The sequence below is a fragment of the Merops nubicus genome, unplaced genomic scaffold (genome assembly GCF_000691845.1).
Source record: "Merops nubicus isolate BGI_N331 unplaced genomic scaffold, ASM69184v1 scaffold9044, whole genome shotgun sequence".
Classification (NCBI taxonomy): Eukaryota; Metazoa; Chordata; class Aves; order Coraciiformes; family Meropidae; genus Merops; species Merops nubicus.
In genome coordinates this window covers 1-23952 of record NW_008604835.1, presented here as the reverse complement: position 1 = coordinate 23952, position 23952 = coordinate 1, and the positions used below count along the sequence as shown (strand labels likewise).

The 23952-nt window shown below is 37.8% G+C and overlaps 1 protein-coding gene across 1 annotated transcript; it reads left to right on the top strand.

Moving 5' to 3' along the window:
- The first annotated feature begins 2579 nt into the window (after positions 1-2579).
- Positions 2580-14332, top strand: MARCH5 (membrane-associated ring finger (C3HC4) 5). The gene is made up of 7 exons (XM_008939145.1): positions 2580-2615; positions 4513-4520; positions 4753-4955; positions 9221-9351; positions 12137-12320; positions 12660-12826; positions 13985-14332. The coding sequence occupies exons 1-7, from the start codon at positions 2580-2582 to the stop codon at positions 14099-14101; spliced, it is 846 nt and encodes a 281-aa protein (XP_008937393.1). The 3' UTR covers positions 14102-14332.
- The last annotated feature ends 9620 nt before the right edge of the window (positions 14333-23952 follow it).

Below are 23952 nucleotides of genomic sequence, written 5' to 3'. Positions count from 1 at the left end.
AGTGGTGCTTCACTTATAATCCTCTTGCAGTCTTTCTCTGCTAACAAGCTTCTACCATTGTGGTAGTTAGATCTGTATGCATTCTGCTGTTGAAGTCTTCATGATTCATTAGGCTTTGCAGCTGAATTATCTCTTCAAGCACTTAAATCTCCATGAATTATGATGTAAGCTAGCATTTCTTTTTTTAAGTGGTATTCTGCTCTTTGCAGCCTTTATCAGGTCTATGTGGGCTAGGCGTGCATTTTGTTGTGACCCAGTAGCAGCCCTCTAGCAAAAGACCCCTACTAAAATTCTGACCAGCTCCAAGGCAGCCTAGCTGTCTTGTGTGCTACTAGGTAAATCCTGATTTTTCTGACACTGTAGTCTTCCCACTTAAACACAATCTAGCATTTAGTATTGTCTACTGTTTAGACCATAGCTGGCAGCTTTAGTGGAAGCTTACCACTGTTCTTCATCAAAGATATTTTATCTGTTGGTGTGGACTGTGCATGAAAATTTATTATACAAGGTCATAAAAAATTGCCTCTTCTAAACAGCAGATTTGTAGGTCATCCTTTGGAATAGTGCATTTTTATGGCCAGTTACTGAAGTACTTTCAGTTGTTTCTTCCAGGACATGTTTTCACCCCTCACTGCACTGGCTCTCTGTGCTGTCATTGCTATCAGTTATGTTTCAGCTGTTTCACTTTTTTCTTTTTGGATGTGAAATTAATTTGAATAAGCCATTCAGCCACTCGTGTAGCAGAATAGGGATGCTTTACTCTGATAGCAAGATATTAGCAAATGCCTGCTGCTTTAAGGTAAAGTGAAATGCTTTATGATGTGGGAAAAATGCAGAAAGTTTTCTTAAAGATACTTCTTTTCTTTTATGAAGGATCTCTAATGAGAAGAAAAAAGCCTTTTAGCTCATGGCTCTAGAGCATGTAATGTATATTCAAATTTGCATTTCCCATGGTAAGGGTTGGGTCCTGCTTAGAAGTCATGCAAGAATTTTTGTTTCTCAGTTTTCCAGTTTTATGTACTGTTCATACGTTTGTGTCACTGAACATCAGGCAAGGACTTTTTGCTTTCTTTCTTGCAGTACTGAATATTTGAAACCAGCCTGTGAAGCAGCTGTACTGTCCTTGCCTCACATGTCATATTCCATTAAGTGTCATAGACACAGGGATATCTGCTGGACTTACAAGGCATTAAAGATTTCTGCAAACTTTTTAGTTGTGTATATATATAATCAATATACCACTTTTAAATTACTTTTTTGTATTGCCTTACACAGTTATGCCTGCGTGAAAACAAAGCTGTATCACCGTGAATTCAGCTCCCACAGATTGAGGCAGATTTGATTAAAATAACATTAATTAGATCTTGTCCTCCCTCTGATCTAAGACTTGTTTGGGAAAAAGTAGTCTTTAGAAAGGAGCATAGCTCAATAAAAAGGAAACTAATCTGCCTCCAGGTACATATGTTGGTACTGGAGGATCTTACTGGTGAGCTGTAATTCCAACCAGGTACAGGAGAGGGTGGCTTCCTTACTGTTTAGAAACGTGTGGTTTGGAGAAATGTGTTTTTAGGCAGGTTTTGGCTTCCTGGATTAGTCACATAACATTTGGAGTATAGGTGCTTCATTCTTCAATACAACTTTCTCTCCACCTACTTTGCTCTTAACATATGCAGTGTCCTGAAAGTTGGTAGAGAAAAAAACAGATGAAATGAATTAGTTATTCTTGGAGTCAGAATAAAATTTTTGAGACCAGAGAGCTTTAGCTGATGGGGAGCTGAATCTAAAATGCATTTGTAACCTTATATTCAAAGCAGAAATAATGACGTTGGCTTGACATTTCTGTATGTCTTGTTTTGGTATGATTTTTTTTTTAAGCGAAGGAAGTGTAGAAAAATACATTAGAGTTATTGATTTGGCTCTGTAGAAAGTCATCAAGGAAAAAGGTTTGAGTTTCTGTCAGAAACAATGCTTTGTTCCACCTTGTCAGCCTTTTCTGTTTCAGGTTATCTGAGTAGCAACCTGATGCAGAGTTAAGAATCAAGGTTATATTTTATTCAGTACAAGAAAATGGAAGATCTGGCAAGAGCCACTTGTTTTGAAATGGTTTTATTTAGCCCTGTCTGCTACAGCTGCTGTCAATGGAAAAAGATAAAGCAGATGACAGAATACAAGGAATTTACTGTTCATTATTCATGAGTTGTTAAAGGTTTAAGTCTGTAAAGGATTTTTTTATTCTTTTCATGGGTCTTTCAGGTTTCCAGATATGATTGCCTGGCAAGAAATTGAATGAAGCAATGAAAGAAAAGATGCATATTTTTCTTGACTTCTTAACCTGAACAGAAAACTTGAATTGAATTTAATCTACAAGAGTATTGATGGACAAATTCAAAATTGTAGTAGAGCAAGATTATGTTCATGCTTAGATCTGTCATAATTTGAACAAACTTTAGACTTCTGTGGTGTGGTGGCATCTGACCTTACTGGCACCCACAGACCTTACTAGCTCTGTCATAAAGCCATTAGTTTAAAAATTGTTACAGATGTAGAGCATTTGTAGGCCTAAATAGGAACTGAAATGAATGAGTGAACAACTACCTTTAATGCAGCAAAAATCTGTCATACAGGTACAATTATCGGTACTGTTGCATTGTTGTTTGCTTTTACAGTAAATTTGGGGGTTTTGGTGTAAATAGAAAACTAATAAGCATGGCAAAGAATTGTATTCCTTAAGAACTCCTCAATATCAAGTGCAATGAATCAAAATGTCTGCCATGCTTTGTAGTACTGTCAAATCTATGGTAGTTTCAGCATTTTCATCTAGATTCATATTAACTTGTGGTTTGGCTGTCTTTCCTCCTGCTTAGGAAGGTTAATGTGTCCTTCTCATGTGGGACTGCTACAGGCACATATTGGTGACCTGAAGGTGAAAAGAGGGATGGTATTACAGGAGTGCATAACCTGATGACTCTGATTTAACCTAAAGTTGTGGGGAAGAACAGGAAGAAGCCAAGTCAGACTTGACAAATAGAAGAAACTGACATTCTTATTCAAGATGTCAGTCTTCCAAACTGAACAGTCTTCTTGAATGCAAACTGATGCAGTTCTGGTTTTAGAGCAACATGTTCAGAATTTACATCTGTACCTACTGTATTATGTTCTGTACTTAGAACTGGACATGTGGACGTGAAAGTGGTGTTTGTTTTATATGTTGTTCAAAAAATTAAACTGCTTTTCCTGAAGTCTTCCCTGCAATCTCTCCCTTAATATATGTTCACTTTCGCAAGTATGTCAGTAATAAGCTGCTACAGGCTATGTTCTGTTTACAAATAGAATACTATCCAAAATAGTGAGGTCTTAAAAGGAAGCTGTTAGCCAAGAATAGTTTTCATTACTTAAAGTTTAAAATGGACAAAATTAATTGAAATATCCCATTGTAGTTTTTTTCCCCGTTTCCTCATAGAGGAGATAAAAACAAACCCTCCAACCTGTTCACAAGCGACATCCTAGGGAGAAAATAGTGACCTTTTAAAGGAATTACTGGGTTTGTTTTTTTTTTTTCACTGAAAGTGGCTCTGGTATGACTGGCCCTTGCTGTGCATGTAATTCCCTTCTAAACTTTACCTAATGAGTTTTTTTGGGGGGGGAAAGGGGCCAAAGGAAAGACCTTCATTATGCACATGTTCAAGTATAAATTTGTCAAGTGTTCTGGCAATTATTTAGCACCAATTTCCGTAAGAGAGAATATGACAATCTGGCAAAAGGACTGGAGTTGTAGGGAGCTTTTACACTGTAATTTCTCCTCCAGATGCTAACAAAGGTTAGTCTGCAGAAAGGGCAGACTGAAAGAAAAAATATGAGGGGGAGAGGGAATAAAGATAAAGACTAGTTGAGAAACTGAAACAAGGAAAAAAAATTGTTTCAGGAGTTTAACAGGCTGGGAAGAGGGTTTATTACTGACAACAAACGCTAGGGAAGGGAGAGGAAAAGCTTCAGATCCACATCTTGCTTTCTGCTCCAGGGTGTCCCAGGGGTGTGGCCTAATCATCCCATCAGATACCTGGGGATCACTAGGACGTGGGCTCTGTCAGTCTTGTGGTTTTGCCTGCTAGAATTAATATGTTTGAATTTCATATATCTAGATAACTCTTTAGTGCAGAAATTTCCTCTTCTAGTGGTACAAGAGTACTCTTGAAGTACTTTGTAGCTTAGTTTATATTATACAAAATTGAGTAGTTTCTCTTTTCGGAGAGAGGCAATGAACTGATGTAATTCACAGTTTGTTTTGTGATGTATTGTATCATTTGTGGGTTTTTTGTCATTTAAGTGGATTTGAGTCAGTTTCCCAAGTAACAGACTGCTGTATTGATTTTATATTTTTAACTTTAAAAACATAACAAAATGTCTGCTGTAGAGGATGCTAATACATTTTTTAAAAGATGGATTTTTCATACATTGAATTATTCAGAGGTTGAACGAGTCTGACTGCTTTTTAATTTATAAATTATCTAAAAGTTAAATTTGTAATTCAGAATGTATTGAAAGCAGTTGTTTAGCTGTCTATAATACGATGTTAATATCAATACAAGACAGTGGTACAACTTACATTTTTTGGTGATTAAGAATGAAGCAACAAGCATCATCTCCTCTAAGTGCATATTTTCTAAAACTAATGTGTGGTGGGGTTTTTTTATTTCATTTTAAGCATGTAAAGGGAGCAAAAAATATCTGTTTTCCTCCTTCCTGTAATTGCAGAAGCTGCTGGGTTTGTTTTGCTACTGACGAGGACGATCGGACAGCAGAGTGGGTGAGGCCCTGCAGGTGCAGGGGCTCTACGAAGTGGGTGCATCAGACCTGTCTGCAGCGCTGGGTGGATGAAAAGCAAAGAGGAAACAGCACTGCTAGGGTCGCTTGTCCTCAGTGCAATGCAGAATATTTAATAGTCTTTCCAAAGCTAGGTAAGATACATATCACTTGTTTAAAACATAATATAATGGGTTATTTCTTTATATCGTTCCTACCTTTTTTTCCTTTTTTGTGCTTGGTGCATCAGTTCTGTTGAAAATGTGTCTATTCGCTGTTCCAGACAGAAAGAAGCCTTAGTTAAATACCTTCTGAAAATTTTGGATATGTTTCTCTTTAAGTGATTAATCTATAATTAATGAATGTAATTTAAAAAAATTTTTTTTATACTGAATGGAGGATGACTTCTTTCAGCAATTGCCACATATTAGCACAAAAACATCCTTTTTTTTTTTTCTCTCAGCTTGCAGATAAATTTATCAAAGGAAATTTAGAGGGAAGAACCTTACTGAACAACCTGTTGCATTACCTGAAAAACATATTTTTACTTTGTTTGGGAGGAGTCACTATTGTCCTGTAATCAAGAGGCAGAATGTCTGTGGTTGCTAGGCACTGCTCTAGCTCTGTTTGTCAAGATGAAAGAAAAAAGTTGGAGATGGTATTCCAGAATCTACTTACTTTAGTAGCTGAGTAGAACACTGAACAATATGTTGGCATATATTTAAATTAGCAGTGGTTGCTGTTATTCCAGTCTTCATTTACCCATATGTTCTATGGGATATATCATACTAAGTGGGGCAAGTAAATGAAATGTTGCCATGGAAACTTATATTTTGTTTAAAAGTAAAGCTGCTTCTTAAAGAAATGCTGATACAGCAGGTGAGTACAGGAATTTAAAGGATTTCAAGGAATTTTTAAAGTATATTGTTTCTGTAATGAAACAGCTGAAAATAACTTGCACTGCCAGTTCTTTGGTACAAGAGCTCTTTTCTATTAGTTATAAGGGCTGACAAAATCAAGGTGTGAGGGGAATTTTGTAGTGGTGATATTTATTTCCATGATAGAACACTGAGTGATGGGAAAGAAAACATGGATTAGTGTATTGTTTATGTTTCCTTGAACAACTAGCATGAAACTTGGAACCAAGTTATTAATGTATTGACCACAATTCAGCTTTGTTATAAGGTCAAGAGGAATCTTAATCTTTACCCTACAGAAGGCATCAAATTATAACATTTAGTATTGGCTGTGGGGGGGGGGAAAATTGTCTGATACCTGGACACTTAAAATGTACCACAAAACTTGCAAGCTTTTTAAAATTATTATTTCTATCTTGAATGATGAAATTGTAGTATGAGCTGCATTTTCACTTTATTTTGGCAGTGGGGGAAAAAGGCAAAGTGACTATGGTTCGGAGAGCATACATGCACAGAAACAACAACAGGCATTATTTGTTGTTGCATTTTTGTGGCATACTTGATTTGAAAGCTGGGGTTCCTAAATGTGAACATTTCTAGCTTCTGAAGCTAGCCTAAACTTCTTGCACAGCTCTGGCATGCAGGCACACAAGAATCTTTTTATGCATTTTCTGTCACAGTACTATCTTTTTCCATTTTTAAAGATGAGAAGGGCATAAAAATTCAGACTTGTGTAAGAGTACACAAGACATTGATTGAGAAGGGAAATGAATTTGAGCCCATCAAGCATCAATCATGTGCTTGAAAAGCCTTAAACAAATGAGACAGTCTTGCCCTTTTGTATCTCTTTCTAGTAGCACAGAAGTGTTCTATCACAAGTCAACTATTAAGTCACTCAGGGTCACGCCAGGCAGAGTTAGGACACTAACATGTTTTCAAGCAGTCCCGCCAGTAGCCCCATCTCTGCTGCAGCAGGCATCTTTTGAAGACTAGTCAGACTATTCAAGAAACTAGAATTACTTGAGCAGGGAGGAAGTAACAACTGAAGCTTCCCTGAGTTATCACAGTTCAGAAACTTACTTACATTCAGATTTCTCTAATGTACTACTGGAAGCTTTTCTAAAAACAAATTTCAGTAAAAGGGCGCTCCCTAACAAACTTCTCATTTACAATTGTAATCTGAAGTAATGTCAAGCTGAGGAGACATCAACAAATATCTTTATAAGTAACAGTGGGTGTCTATATATATTTGCCAATGCAAAACAACACCCCTGGTGATCTCTCCTTAAAATTGTAATTCCATTTCAAATTTGATAGTGCATATCAGTTTTGAACTACGTTCTTACTAGCTCTTTTCTTCTTTTCTGAGAACTTTTTCATTAAATAGGAAAGTATTACTGGCACTTCAAAAGATGCTTTGGTTACTTTTGGATAATTCAGTTTCATAAATAGAAAACAGTGTTTGGCAGAAAGGTCGGTTAAAGCATAATGGTTTTTACAAAAATAAAAATACTTTTGTATTTTTGCACTTCCTTTAATTTGTATGTCAGTGATATTTAATGTTCTGCTTCTTCCTTAATACCATCTTAAAAGAAACAATTACATTTGTCCTCCTTTCTCACTACTGTCTTCTTAAAGGGCCAATTGAAAAAAAAAAAATTAGAACAGTATTTTTCTAGTCTATTCCCAAAATTCTATACCAAATTCTGTAGCTTGTTTCTTTTAAAAATTAGCATCAGTAAATGAAATTTGTTAGTACTTTTAGTGTTAGACTGCTGTTGCCATATCACCTTGCCAAGATGATTATGGCAAGTTTCAGTGTTTTGTGTTGGCCTTTAGGAGTCACCAAATATGGTGGGGTTTTTTAGTCTCTTGTCTTCAACTTCTTCAAAAAAATGCAAGTTTCCAGAATGGTACAACTAAACAACTTTTTTGGTGACTGTGGGGAAACAGTCAAGATGTGTAAATTCCTGGCCATGTAATACTTGCAGTTATGGCCTTGTTAGTACTTTGAGCACACTGATAGACGTCCCAGTGCTTTAAGTCTATACTGGAAAGTCAAACGTAACTGTTAATACAGTTGAACTGCTTGTTCCAGTTCTTTATATTTTGAGCATAGTGTTCCCTCTTCAGAAACCCTTTCATTTTGGTACCTAATCAATGATAATATGCTCAACTTGGAAAAAATGAGCTCTATAGTTGCACTTTGTCAGCTGCTTGGGAATGAATTTCCATCGGTTTGTGTATTTGAAGCAGGGTACTGGTAAGGTAGTTACTGTCTTACAAGCCACATAAGAAGTTGCTTTGTGCCCTTAAAACTAGAGCTTATTACTAAAACAAAGGCGGCGTGCTGTACAGGAAGATGCACGCAAAGGTAACCCATTTGCAGCACTTTAGTAGGTTAAGAACTCAAGACTCCTGCAGGGTTAGAGAGTATATTAAGCAATATTCTGCCCAGGTTTCTTAGAACTGCCCACTAGTCTGATACATGACTTGGCAATATTTAAAATGACTTCTGTCAAGATGGCACATAAGCTAAATGTGTTCAAATTGCAGTTCTTCAGTGTGGTATTTACACGCATACCTGTGTATGGAAAAAAAATTTACCAATCCTTCTACAAGGTTTCTGAATGCTACCACTGAACAAACGGTGTGCAAATTCATACCATTTTCAATGAAAAACCCCAAACAACCAACCCATCACAAAACAGATGTATTTGGGAGTGCTTTTAACAAGAGCAATGCTGACAAAAAATGACAAAGAACAAGTTCAATTAGATATTCTTGTTGCTGAGTAGAGCCTGTTGATTTGAAAGCCTTCACACTAGAGCCCTTTTCTTGAAAGAAGATCAGGTTGTGAAAGAGGAGTCACAATTTTGTCAAGTGTGGCTGACAAATTTTCTGCAAACCTTTTTTTGATATGAATTTCAAATCCAAGTCTGGCTTTTACTTTGCTGTTAGACTTGTGTTCTTTGAAAGAAAAGATGCAAATGTTGGATGCAGCCTCTTTCAATGGAAGGAGTCTTTCATATTGACTATGCAACTTGTTACTGTAGAGCAGGATAGTGACAGAATTCTTGGGTGAAGCTGTCAAAGATAAGCATGTGAACTGCATTACAACTAAGGACCATTTCTTCCTTTTGAAAACTAAAATTTATCTAACAAATAAAAAAGCCACTTGGCCTAAAATGGTTTCTGCAACAGAACAATTCTGATTTGACACAAAGGAAGCTAGTCAGCTTTAGTGAATAAATTAGTCAGAGTTCTTGCCCAGTATATATTAACCCTTCAGAAAGATGTTGTGGTGAATTAAACGGTAGGTAGCAATAAGTTACAGATTTAGCTTAGTAGCTTTTTAATTACATCCTGATTTAAACAGTACGTGTGGGATGCCAGACTTATCTTGCCAAGTTCATTCTTTTTTATCAGTGATAAATGCTGAGAGCTTTCTTCAGTATGCTTTTATATATATATCTTGAAACCTTACTTTTCCTTTATCATAGGTCCAGTTGTTTACGTTTTGGATCTTGCAGATCGACTGATCTCAAAGGCATGTCCATTTGCTGCAGCTGGAATCATGGTGGGCTCTATATACTGGACAGCTGTTACATATGGAGCTGTGACAGTGATGCAGGTACATGTACTCCCTCTTCTTACAAGCTCTGAAAGCAAGTCTTCCACGGAAAAGTAAATTAATTAAGACTCTTTCTTTGGCTTAAAATATGCTTTAGTTGCTTTCAGCACTCTCAATGTTAAGAAGTGACTATAAGATGGGTGTATAGAAGGCTTTGTCCTACCACTTTTATATTTTAGGAAGGAAAATGCATTCTCTGAATGGTGCAACTCATTCATAAACAACAAATGCAAAGCACTTCAAATTAATAATGTGTTCTTTTAATTACTTCAGACTGTATGCTTAGTTGAAAGGGAAAAAATACTTGGTTTTCCTACTTCTTTTCCTGTGAACTTGGTATTTAAATATAAAAATAATGTTGACAGATAGCAGATTATTAACTATGGAAAGAATTGTTCAAGGCTGTTCTAGTTCAACTACAAGACAAGAGTTTTCATAGACTGTACAACTAGAAGGACCATTTTAGTTCTTGATTTCTCTGTCAAGTTCGTAACCTGTGTTTGGCTGAAAGCATAAAAGTAGTTCTGATGCTAATTCAGTTCTAGATAGAACTAACAAATGTGTATGCTAACAAGTGTTCTTCTACACAGTTCTAATTTTCCATACATAACCTAGTCCTTATCCATGTAAGTCATGTGGCACTACTTTTTCTTGAATGGTGTGGTAGCCCTGCAGTTCTACACGTCACTTCATCTCAAGGTCGTGTGCTGTTTTGGACCTGTTTGTACACGAAATGTATGACAGCTGCTTGAGGTGCATCCCCAGATGAGTTGGTGTGGTCTCCCCGGTGCCAGTGTGGCAGGGTCAGGTGGCTACACAAGTGATGTACTGGGACTTGCAACACTTCCTCCAGTCCAGTGGATGAGTCTCTGTATTAAGAGCAGGACACTTAGGAATCTCCTGATCTGATATTTTGTTCTTGTTGTGGCCCTTAAACGTTGCAACCATGTGTAATACTACGACCAGATTTTGTCAAATGTACCAGTCCTATCTCCTTGCTCATTGATACACTGATCTTTTTTATTTAAGAACTTACATGACCTTCTTAGCTTCTCTAGAATGATATAACCAAATGAAAGATAAATGCCTATTTCTGTAGATGTTTTGCCTTTCAAATGAGGATCTATCTAAACAGCTGGTCAAATGCCAGGTATGAAGAATTAGCTGTTTTCCTCTGATTTAATATTTTTTGATTGTATGGATAGCATGCTGGGTAAAAGAATTTATTTTTGCTTATAATGGAGGAGATTAAACTGGCAGTGGAGGGAAACTGTTCAAGCCCTTCTGCCACCCCGAATTTGCTAGGTTTAATACAGCTTGTTTCCTGATGCATTTTAGACTCCTTTCCTTCAGTTGCAGGGCCAGAGAGAAGCACAAAACATATTTTTAAAGGTTAAGCTTCAGATGGAGAAATTAATACAGAATTGATATTGTTACTCCAGTGTTAGCTAAGTCAGTAACAAATCATATGGGATTGCTGAAAACGGAGAGAAATAGTAATCTAAAGCAGAAGAGACAGGATACTGAGGATTTTTTTTAATGGACAAGGACTGTAAGGAGGAAAAAGATAGTATCAGACATCTCAGTTTGGGTAGAAGGTAGTGAAGAAGCTGGAAAACAGATGCTGAATGTTTTTTTCAGGAATAATCTTCCGGTGACCACAGTGTTGGTTATGCTCATTTTTAGAGGCTGTGGTACATAACATACCTTCCTGTTCTAGAAGGTTAAAATGGGATGATTTTCAAAGCAAGGCTAGTCAGTACAGTTTGAAGGTACTGTGGTATGCTACCTTAGCTTCAGCCCTGTGTCCTACCCATTCCAGAAGTACGGGTTGGGGTTTTGTTTTGGTTTGGTTTTTTTTGTTTGTGTTTTGTTTTGTTTTTTAAATTCTGGTGGTTTTGCATGTTCTTACCACTTAATTGTAAGTTCTGTGCAAGCAAAGATGTGATAGCTTTTTCTGCTTGTGGTAAAAGCAAGAACTCAGTGCAAACGCATCAGGAAATCCACTGCCTGACAGATGCAAAAATTATTAATTTAGTGCTTTTAGTCTTCCTGGATTCTTACACAAAAAGTTATGAAAGAGACCATCCTTTCTAGAAGTGCTTCAAGGACTTTGTTAGCCTTTAATTTATTTTTTTTTTTAATGTGCCAGTGGAAAGTTTTAGACACATCAGTAATGACAGTCCTTAAAACTGCAGCACTAACCATGTTTAAAAATGAGGTACATGTGATGATACGCTGCTATTTCCACTACAGTTGAAAATAATGTACTGCTACCTGCATTGTCTAGAGAAGCAATACTCTTAAATACTGTCATCTCTGTGGCATAAGCTATTCCTAAATAACAGAAACTTTCCATTAAAACATCCTGAGATACTTGCTAACAAATTATGCTTTAAAGGGGAGTTATCTAAGTAATTTCTGAGTGTAGAATTAACCATTCTGAATTCTTCTATGCATTTTGGAAAGCATGCTATTTTGACATTTCAGATGTTTAGGGTTTTCTACTTACACAGAAGCCCATGAAACTTCTCTTGAGAGGGTAAGGAATTGTCACAGCTCTCTGCAAGATTAGTGACTTGCAAACTAGGGCTGGTAGCTCACCTGCATTACAGTTCACAAGCAACCAAAGATGCAAAGGAAAAACTGAGTATGTTAGGTACAACAGTATTCTTTTTTTCTTTAACTTAGGCATGGGCAGCCCCAAACAAACTAGACTTCTTAAAAAGTTATATTCTTTGTTCATTTGTGGCCTTCATTTGTCAACTATATATGTGTTTACCAGGTTGTGGGTCACAAAGAAGGTCTTGATGTCATGGAGAGAGCAGATCCTTTATTTCTTTTGATTGGACTTCCCACTATCCCAGTCATGCTAATATTGGGCAAGATGATTCGCTGGGAGGACTACGTGCTCAGACTGTGGCGCAAATACTCTAATAAGCTACAGATTTTGAACAGCATATTTCCAGGTAATGTGATTAAATTTAAAAGGAAATGTCAAGCTTGAATATGTGCCTTTAGGAGATGGGGATAGGCAAATAATTTTTGCCATTCATAAGTAAAGGTGATTAACACTTTTCCTCTATTTGATGTTCAGTCTGTTTAGATTGTGTTTGTATGGTACCTTGTGAGAAAGGTGTGGCAAGAGGAGCACAGGAACATGGTTTCAGTTAAGGCCTTAGTAACAAATCAAGCTACTGAAAATCATGGGTTGTATCATGAAGTTTGGGGGTGGGCACTAATGTCTTTGTGCTGTTTGTGCAGTAGTGGCTGTGTAACCATTTCTGCCCCAACTCTTCTCCCTTTAGGCATTGGATGTCCTGTTCCTCGTATCCCAGCAGAGGCCAACCCCCTGGCAGACCACGTCTCTGCTACACGTATTCTGTGTGGAGCTCTAGTTTTCCCTACTATTGCCACAATAGTTGGCAAGCTGATGTTCAGCAGTGTTAACTCAAATTTACAAAGGACAATCTTGGTAAGATTTGGTATTGTTTCATAAATGATTGTTATATGGGAACATGGAGTGTTGTGTTATGGGGACATAAATTAATCTAGAACTTGAGTGGCATTTGATTAAGGGAAGGGATTCTTATTTCAAGGTTGCCTAGCTTGGCAGTGGACAAACATCATGTATGTGAGAGACTTTGTCCTTAGGACTAACCAGTGTCAGTTCAAGACAAATCTGAAACTTATCTGGTACTGTACTAGGCAGACCTTAGCAGTCTTTAAGGGTGAAAATGAAGGTGAGGAACCAGTGTCTTCCAAGAACAATCTCTGCAAGGGAAGGATGGGGTTTATATTATCAGCCTTTCATATTAGCTTCTGTTTCCTAACTCTCTGGGAGAATCCCTTTGTTACTTTAATGAGAGAAAAATAAACTCTCCATAGCAATTGAATAGAGAGGGGAGAACAAAGAGAAGACAACCTCTTCCTTTGTGAATAACCTCTGGCTTGCAGCCTTTCAAGGGGAAGCACACTGAGTTTGGTACGATGGTATCCCTAGTCATCCGACTGTCGCTTCAGCCAAGTTTCAATTCTAACATGTTTATGCACCCTTCTCTTCCCTATGGAAGAAACGGTGATATTACAACCTTTCCTGCAGAACTAAAGGCTTCTTTGTGTCTCTTCTTATTTTGAAGACTTGAGATAAATATATTATAAAACTTTCTGGGGAAAAAATAATAATTTATTTCACCTCACACTTGCTTTTGCCACGTGGCCTTTTTCAAGTCTGATTCTAAAATGGTAATTAGTATTATTGCCTGTGCCATGTATAGTATGTATTCAGAGATGGGAGGAAAGCAGATACGTACCTACATTTTGCTTTGTTCTTTAAGTAGGGTTTATTTTTATTTTTTTTTAGAATATTTGTCAGACTTCCAAGCAAATAAAAGCCTTCAAAGGGTTTTATAGATCCAGTATGTAGCCCCTTTAAGTAACATTAATGTCTGTAATAGTACGTTATGACAGAAAACTTTGAGGTACTCATTTGGAATCATCTTAATTAGCATTTTCTTTTGAAGCTTAGCTATACGATTGGAAAACAAATCTTCTTTGACCAGAAATTTTTAAAAACATTTGCAATGATATGATGCTGAACTGTGCAGGTTTTCAAAATGTCTTTTTATTTCAGGGTGGAATTGCTTTTGTTGCTATAAAAGGAGCTTTTAAGGTTTACTTCAAACAGCAACAATATTTGCGCCAAGCTCACCGCAAAATTTTAAATTATCCTGAACAAGAAGGAGCATAAGGCTGCGGTCTCCAGGTGTCGTGCAGTCTCACCTAACAGGTTTCCATGTTGTATTGGTTCCATCGTTATTGCACAGTAGTGGAGAATTGTGATAAGTTGCTGCTCCTGGTTTTGTTGGTTTTTTTTTTTCCTTTAACTGTAATAAAGCACTGTCTTGTAGCAGGGTAAATCCTTTCAGCAACCACTGTACTGAAGAATGTGACTTGGCTTTCATTACTTTCTGGTATTTCTTTCATTTATTTCCCAATTTATTTCATTGGTATTGGGCAACAGGCTTCTGAGTTATATGCTGAATGGAGGAAAAAAAAGTGTCAACTACAGAACAAATTGTGTAGTTAATGTAGGCTATATCCAAATGCCTTTTCTAGAAGTGTTTTTGTACCCACACTAGCATCCAGTTCAGCATTTCACATAATGAAAGGAATTGGGTTTTTTTTAGAAAGGAAATGTGAACCATTACCATGGAGGAGTAATTGTGGGACATGAAAGATTTCCTTGGTTTTCAGTGGTGTCAAACAGGGTGTCTAAAATACTGAAATGACTGGTCAGAGAAAGCAAAAGATAGATCGCTTTCTACAGGACTCCTGTGTCAGCTGTAGCCACCTAAGTACTAGATGTTGGAATGAGCATGGCTTCCAGATAAACATTTTACTACTGATAATTTTTACTATCCTGTTGTATCTTCTGCAGTGCTCAGTGTTATTTCTCATGGCTCTTTTGCCATTTGGTGACTGGTACTGCATAGCATTTTTTTCCTCCACAGTAAATTTAATTATGCGGGGAGAAGTAAATTTCAGTTGCTTATTTTGTAGTCAAGTATTAGAGCACTTGTTTCATTTTCAGGTTCCTTTTGATTATGTAAATATCCATACAAGTACAAAGAGCAGTAGAAGTGTGAGGAAGCAACACTGGACACTAAAGCTAGATTTAAACTGACAGATTAGGTCATCCTTCTAGATCTTGAGACCTGGCAGCGCAGCTGAGCTCTGTGCCAGGACTAGGCTCTCTTCTGCCATGCCAGCTTGAGTGGAAGGGCATGACACTACACACTGGGTACCTCACCTGAACCTGGTACATACCAGAAGGCTACACACTCTTAAGACAACTTGGATCCATTCTATGAAGGACTAAGGGATAAATCTTAAATGTGTAAAAAACTAAACTTGTTTATACAGTAAGCTTTACTGTTACAGTACATTCAAAGTAGCCAGCTGAGAGAGGCATTGGCACTTCAGTTACTTGATGTATTTATAAACTTAATTTCAACAGAAATTAACTGTTTCATGAAGTTAAATTTTGACAAGCATAATGTGGCCATTTAATATTCATACCAGACCTAACCTAGATTTAGTACTTGAAGGTTTTTCTTAACCATTTATTTCTTTTTCTCAAAGGTTTGGGCTTTTTCCCCCTTCATTCATATTAGTATGTCAAATGCATGGAGAAAGGTTAAAAAAAAAAAATCTTTTAGTGGAAGTATTCATAAGTAGATATTTCTTTTCACCAGAAATTAAGTAAATGCAGACTGGACTTCATATTTGACTGCAATAATATATGTTAGAGAAATTCAGAATATGGTACCTTTTCTATAGTATGTATCTTAATTACTGAGATGTAATATTTTAGAACTGTAAAAAAGTGTATATAAAGGCCAACTAGTATCCAAATACTATACAGGTATTTAAAATTATACATTCAATCAATATCAAATACTTTTGAAGTTCTTGCTGTAACTGAAGAATTACTATAATCTTGTAAGTCTACAGATTATATTTGTCTTAGTGGGCTCACTTTTATATAAAACTCTTAATAGAGTAGCAACCTCTGAAAGTTGCTGCTTTCTGTAAGATAGTCTTGAAACAATATAATATGTATTTCTTACAGAATTCCTCATTTTGAGAAAACAGCTTTTCAGTGGTCTTCACTGTATATATTTCCAATCAATTTATTACTGTTTTTTAAAGTCTCGTGAAGAATTGAATAATGCAAATTAGTGGGTTTGAGACTTGTTCCCTGGGAAAGCTCATTGTCTCCTCTGGTAGTTAAAGCTATTGTAAAAATACAATTATAAAAATACTGTATGGATTATAAAATTATTTCACCTGAGTGGCAGAAGGTCATTACTCTGTTGTAAATCTTGTTTTTAAGTAATGCAAATTATAGTTATGTTGAATTAGGTTGAATAAATATTTTTTACACTGCCTAATGTATTTTGTCAGTTGAACCAATGCCTGCAGCAAAATTTCTGAATGAAAAATGTGTTCTGTTTTAATGCATATCTAAGGATTTATATAATCAATTTTAAGTTGATAGCCCAAAGAATTATCTTAGGGATACAGGAAGGATTACTGTAAGACTTTAAACTTACATTGGTACTTCTTAATTTTTCCTCTCTGGTGACAAATGAATGATGTGGGAGAATGCATTTCTCAAACATCTAAAGCAAAAGAATTGTTGCAACACAAACAACTTCTGGTAACAGAGAACCAGGGTTGGGAGGTGCTACGTGTCTGGTTTGGCGTGCAAGGTGTATTTGGGGAATACGCTGATCCGGCTTCATTGAGAGAGAGAATACTGGCTGTAGGAAGTATTTTCTTCACTGATGGCTAATTTATGTCATTACTTTCAGAATAAGGAATATGAAATGCTATCTAGTATTTCTCAGTGTACTTTATCTGTAGCTTGCTTCCTCTTAGCTTTGTGTTACACCAAGATAAAGACACGAATTATTTGAGCCATGATTATGTAAATACATAAAAGATGTTTCTGCCCTTCTCTCTCCCCTCCTATCTCAAACTGTTACATCTAGATGGAGCCCTACTGTACTTTTCACTGTTTTTTGTTTGAATGGTGGTTCTTTCCTTCATCTTCTTTCCCCTGCAAAAGCTTTTCTCTGTAACAATTTGCAGGAGTTTCCTGATTTGAAGTATATTAATTCCCTCCTCATCTGGAGTTGTTTATCAAAGGTTTGCTGTCTCCCTTGGTTATCAGAGAAGTATCTAACCATATTTAAGGCCTCTCCAGCATTGAGGGCAGTTCTGTGCTCATAAAAAGATACAATTAAGCATTGTGACTTCAGTCAGAATTATCTATTTTAATTTAGGGCACAGTTTTTACTGGCATTTCAGCTGCATAACATTTATCATGGCAGCCGTGAGGATTCCCCTCTTTTAAATGCATGCTGTGGAACTTGAACAAGCTTATGGAGTAGGTATTTGAGGGTTGTTCAGAATAGTGTTTTTATTGACTGCTTTTCAGAAAAGTTTTTAACCACAGGCAAGTGTCTCTGCATGGTTTTTACTGATCAGGAGAACTGAGAGAAGTTGAACTACAAAGGTCCTGGATCCACCTACTGTCGCACCAGTAATCTGCTTTTGGAACCTTGTATTTCACATTCTATGTCTGTGACACTTTCTCTTTTCTATTCCATTAAAGGGTTTTCTTTTTTTGAAGAACTACAATCAAATTTGTTTAATGCATCATGGAGTACAGTCATGTTATCTGTTCTCATAAGAAATGCTGTGCTGACAATTCCTGCTTCCTATTTCAACTACAAATGCCAGTTTCATTAACAAGTCTGGTCTTGCAGTTCTTTACTAGCAGGCAACTACTGCTGAAACTTGTGGGTTTTGGTGGTTGTTTTTGTTTTCCTATGGTGTTTTTGGTGGCTGTTTTGGTGTTGTTTTTTTTTTTTTTTTTAAAGCATTCTAGGGTGGGCATTGACAGAGGAAAGCACGAGATAGGATGGTAAAAGCTAGGAAATTCTGGAAAAGTCTTAGAGTCTTAGCAGTTGTCCTTGACCTGGCCCCTTCCTCTGCACCCTTGCAAAGTCACTACTCTGTTCTGCACTGTGAAACAGAACTCAATGTACAAACCCAAAAAGGAGCTCAGTATTCACTACTTATTGCACAGTTTGAGAATAAGTTCTGGTTTTGAAGGGTGATTAAAATGGAAGTGATTCTGTTATTCATCACCTTAATATTCCTGTTTTTTCTCAAAAGGCACATGGCTCTTTGGGACAGCACTTGTTAGACTGAAAAAAAAAATTCAAGGAGCCTTGCAGTTAACTAGTGCATTAGACTGTGGGAAGTGAACTGTACATAGAAACCAACCTTTGTCCTGAATTTTCAGAAGTTTTAATTAATTCCAGTATATCTCTGTATGTGGTTTAAAAAACGAACAAACAAACCACCACCAAAGAACTGAACGACTTCTTGGCTACAGAGAATTACATACCTGTAAATAGCAGTATACTGGAAAACAGTTCCTGCTAGGACTGAGGCAATGGTTTCATCTATCACACTACTACACACTGTCAGGATCAACTCTACAATTTTGTCAGCTAAATAAAATTTGATGCACGAAGTATTTAAGATGACTTCAAAATGTTAAGGCAGTGCCATGTTAATGATCTGTTTTCTCTGTGATCTAAATGGCTTAATTTCTTTTCACTTTAACATTTCTGTAATTCACCTGTTTCCCTCTTGCTTACTTTTAGCTCCATTTCCCTAAACTGAGCCCTTTGACTCTTCATTTACCATGGCTTACTGAAAATTTATCCTTATTGTTTCTGCCTGTGTTTGAGGGAGAGAGGGGGACTTCAGATGCTTCAAGAAACCACACATACTCTTTGATATTTAACTTTCATGAACTAAATAAGTACTGTTCTCATATGTATCTGGAATATACCACTGAATCTGGCTGTACATCGTCCCCCTTAGCCTCACAGCCTCTCAGTACCTGAACTGCCATCTTCTACCCTGCTGAGGAGTGAAAATGCACATCTCTGACTATTCTCTCACACTTGCTGTGGTTTGAGGAAAGACTCTCACTTTAATTTGTTTCAGAAAACTCTAGCACATATGGGCAAATCAGAAACCAATGTCCCTTAATGAGTTGGTTCAATTCTTGTAGGCACTTAAGCCAAGTCTTTCTTCATGGCTGTTTAGCAGGTTGCTCTGTTGGAATGAGCTGTAAACCTGGAAGTATTTGTGCCAAAGTCTCCCCAGCATTTTAATCATTCAAATTCTCTGCTTTGCTAATTTATAGAGGTCCAGGGTAGGCCTTAATTAACTTCAAGGCCTTATTCAAGAGCTGGAGTAATACAGCTCTCTTTCCAGAAAGGCAGCAGTCATAGAATCATAGAATCCTTCAGGTTGGAAGAGACCTTTAAGATCATCAAGTCACAAGATGTGTTCAAAGAAAAAAAAAAAACAGGATGTTCTGTAAACAGGCATGAACTATCTCCATTAGGTCATGGACCAGATACCTCAAGAAGCTTTGAATTTCTGTGGCCTCTTTGTCCATTCTTGCCAGTTAAGTTATTCACATGCTCTGGATCTGTAATTGTTTTTGCACCTCTGAATATTGTGAGCGTAAAGCAGTTATTTCTGGTTATGCTATACAAATAGTTCAGTAGGAAAGTTCCATTCCAGAACCACTGAAAGCAAACAGCAGACATGACTTGAAACTGCCTCAGCTGAATGGCTCAGCAGCACCTGTCAAAACACATCTTGCAGGCACTTCATTTAATGCTGGATGACTCAGCCACGGAAAAGCAACTGCCTAAGCAGCAGTCCTCCATAGGAAGTACTACGCTCATTTAAAAAAAAATTAAAAAAAAAAAAATTATGCAGCTTCTAGCTTCAGACCATGCTGTAACAGCATGCACAGCTCAATGCCTTGGGTGTTCTGTATTTTTAATTGCTTCTCCACTTTTTACTACAACTTGGTAACACTTAGCTGCAGCTAATGGGAGCTGGTGAAGGAACATGCTGATCTATTTACTGTATGTTGGGCTACTCTGTGAGTACTTGTCATTTCTCTGCCATGAATCACTACAAGACTAATACTCCTACTTCCTACCTCTAAAATTTTCCAGATGCTTCTCATGCGCAGAAGATAGAATAAGATAGTACAGAATCAAAAGCATTTTTGATTAAAATCAAGACTGTTTTTTGTTTAATGGTAGCTGGTTCAGAAATGTTTGACTAACTTGATAAGAAGATCTCTACCACCTTACCTCACTTGCATAGTTCTAGGTTAAGATCCTGTGGGTAATTCTCAGTTTGATGCTAGTTGTAGTTTGCAGCACTGCTCTTGCATGAGCTGCTTGCTTTACTTTGTTTCAAACAAGATGACCACAGTGCAGGAAGAAAGTCCTACTTCTCCACTACATTGGCACTTTGGCTTCAGGGGTGAAAATACGTGTTTTTAATCCAAAACAGATGTTGATTAAATATGTATAACACTGTAATATACAGAAGCTGTATGGAACACAAGCTACGTGTTGAAAGCCTTTTGGAGAGGTAGGGATTGAAGGAATAAAAATTTAATTGAAGATCATTTCAGAGGTAGAAAAAGATACCACTTTGACATACTGAATCTGAGACTTGGACCAAATTCCCTCAGTAACAAGCTATGGCTGGCTAGTGGGGCTTCTCAGCCAACACAATAGCAATTCTTTTGCTCACTGAGAGGGACACAGAAAACTGTGGCTAACCTACAGGATAACTCATGCCGAACTGTATTAAACAAAGGTTTCATTTCTTCTGAAATAGCAACAGTTAACTGCAGGGTTTGTTACCTGAGTGTTGTTCAATTTCAAGGTAGTATAAAAATTAAAGTGCTTTCCACTTAGCATAAATTAAAGACCATGCAATACAACTAGGCTGCTTTTCCCATCTCATTTAAGATGAAGGAAGGTGGGAGCTCACCTACGGAGTAAATTTACAAGTGATTTCAAAAGTCCAAGACCTGCATTTCTTTGCTCAGCTCTTGATTCTTTACGAACAGAGTCATCCTATTTCCTAAAAGGGCTCAAAAGTGAAAGCCCTTGTTAACAGGTGGTGAGGCTCATTACATAAATTTTGTTTACTTTTTAAAATACATATTTAACATTTACATGTAGCTCCTTATATGCCAAGCAACAAAAAATGCACATGTACGTCCTGAGCTTTCAAGTCTTCAACTATTTGGGACGGGGTTGGAGTAGGTGATCACAGACATTCTATAACATTCCTCTCAGCAACTCCTGTTCAAAGCATTTCAGTTCTTGCTGAGCTAGATCACATACACGGTGTGTTAGAATCCCTTTATGTAACACTTAAGAGTAGAGTCATTAGCAGCCCACAGAACTATTTTGTTCTAATCTGCAGATAAGGACCAAGAAAAATACAAAACAGCATTACTAGTGTCATCTATGAAGACATCTTCGAGATGATTTCAGCAACACACCATGGAAATTGTCCTGGATGTTAGGGATCATCTTGTCTCCTCAAAAACCTGAGAATGATGGGGCCTTTCCTGACCAAGCATAAAGCTCAAGTAGATCTTCTGTGAAGATCAATACGATATGGCTTGTAGCACTGAGCTCTCTGTCCCTCAGTCTTTTTAACGGAGTACCAAGATAGGGAAAAATCCCTGCATGGGAAACTGCAATTGCAGATAGTATAGTTATATAGGAGGCTGTCAGAATGGGAAACAATACTGCCCACACCTCCCAAAACTGTGGGTAATGTGTGTATTAACTACCTTTACTAGCTTCTTACTGTCAAAATGATGGGCAAAGTCCTAATTTATGGCAGCTGGCATTCAGATGTTATACAAGTAACTACTTGCAAAGCTGCTGTTGACAAGCAGAATGAATATTCCATAGTTAACACTATTTGTCCTTGTTGCCACATTAATTAAATCCCATCAGCCTCCCTCAGAGTGTCTCAACACTGAGGACTACAACCATTTATGGCATCCACATATGAAGAGTTTAAGGAAAGTCACAATTAATCACTCTATAATAAGCTAGACACCTTTAAAAGCCTGTTAGATGGTCAGTTTTAGGAGTCTCATTGCTACAGGGTAGTTTGCTTCATCTGGATATTCCTCAGGAGCAAATTAACAAAGTGTTGTTTTAAAAAGGAGTGCCAAAGACTTCAATTCTTACCTTTTGCTAGCTGCATAATCATCATCTAGGAAGCCATGTAATCCTTTTCTTGCACCTAAAATATGTTACGCATAGCAGCCACTGAGCCAATGGTAAAACATGTTTGCCTACACAGGAACACGACCAAGAGAAACCAGGCAGTTATCCATCAGCCATGATGTGCAGCTTGGATGGTGGGGTTTAGTTCTATTCTGTTTTTAAGAGACCAAGGCTTGTGATGTTGCACACAACAGGAAAAGTGCAAAAGGTGTGAGCAAACTGAACTCAGTGTGTGGCAGTTCTGCTCCAGTCCAAAAGCAAACAAATATACTGAAATGTAATCAGGATAAATCAAATATGTACAATTATATGGCACGTGGTAAGCAGACTCCAAAAGTGAGTGGTGTATTTTTGCATCCTAACATTTCCTGTGTTTCCAAAACAGATTCTTTCATTATTATTGCTTTTTTGAGATGTAATTAGCTGGCCTCAAAATATATTTTTTTTCTCCAACAACCCTGTTTTTGAATGTCTGGTCTCTTTACTAATTGGCTTGCAGTGGAACTGAATAGTATCACCATCAAAATGGAGTACAAGACTCAGGAATGGTCTTTGATGGATGAGCAGAAGCACATAGAGCAACTTTGTGATGGAATGAGCCAGGGATTTCCCACCTGATACTTCAAACTGTAGAGCCTTTCCCATTCTTGCTTTCCATGTGAGTGCTGGATGCTAGTGAGATTCTTTTGGGTGAGACCCTGATGCTCCTGCCTCCAGGCTCAGTTGCCTCCACAGAAAGCACCTGCAGTCCACAGCAGATGCCCCCGTCCTGTGGCTGCACCACCACTTGTTGCTAACAGGCAGCAGGGTTAACCTGCTCCCAGCTCAAGCAGCAGGATAGGTATAAGGACTGCTAGCAGGAGGCTCAGAGCGAGGCTGAGACCACCTTTCCCTTACTTTAAGACCAGCTTGGGTGGTGCTTTGAGCGACCTGGTCTAGTGGGAGGTGTCCCTGCCCATGGCAGGGGGGTTGGAACTAGGTGATCTCTAAGGTCCCTTCCAACCCAAACTATAATTCTATACAAAAAAAAGTGATCTGGGGATGGTGCCAGCTTATTGCATACCTGCACCTAGGATGCTGGGCACTGGGCAATTACAGAGCTTTGGGCTGACCTGGAAGTCATTACTTTGCACTAGAGCCAGGCTGACACACCAGCACCTCTCCCTTCCTCCGGGAGGGAAGCCAAGTCCACGCCTAGGACATAGGACAGGCTCCTGAGGTGGAGGCATAAGGGCACAGGGTGCCCTCTGCCATCACTGCATGGTGCAAGCAGAGCCTAAACGCGGATAGCTGACTTGGCTGTTGCTTGCTTCAGTTAAGGGTGGGGTTGAGACTAATCTGCTCTACTAAACAAGCTTCATGCACTCTTTTTTTTGCCAGCAGGTACAATATTTTTATTTTCAAGTCCTCTGTCATTAGTGGTGCATTATAAAAGCCTGACACGAAAATGCAGATGGATCACAGTACAACAACTGTACAGAGGTCAGGTTACCCTCAGTCTGCAAAATAACAGAAGAGATAAAGGAGAGCATTGTGGCAGGGCTCTGGAAACCATACCAACTGCTTGGCTGAAGAGGTACAGATTTTGTATCATGTCTAGAACAAGATCATCCCTCATCACAGCTGTGGCTGCAATGTAAGCCCAGAGCAGATGCTGGAATTCTAAAATTCTGCATTATCTGAAAGCAGATCTAGGCCCCCAGCAGGTAAAGTGCTAGGAGTTGCCAGGACTTTGTTTTCTCTTTGCTGCTTCTGCTGCTCCTGCCTGTAGTTAGTAGTTAGTGCTGAAAAACTACTTCCAACTGTCAGAGATAAAGAGAGGTGGATATGGATTTGCAATCCTGAATACATGCAGTGTTCTGAGATGATC

What these genes read in the sequence shown, in the direction of transcription:
- MARCH5 (XM_008939145.1), top strand. Translation starts at nt 2,580, where the DNA reads ATGAGTGAACAACTACCTTTAATGCAGCAAAAATCT. An exon ending in AATAGTCTTTCCAAAGCTAG is followed by an intron (nt 4,956 to 9,220) that starts GTAAGATACATA and finishes CCTTTATCATAG; the next exon opens with GTCCAGTTGTTTACGTTTTG. An exon ending in GAGCTGTGACAGTGATGCAG is followed by an intron (nt 9,352 to 12,136) that starts GTACATGTACTC and finishes TGTGTTTACCAG; the next exon opens with GTTGTGGGTCACAAAGAAGG.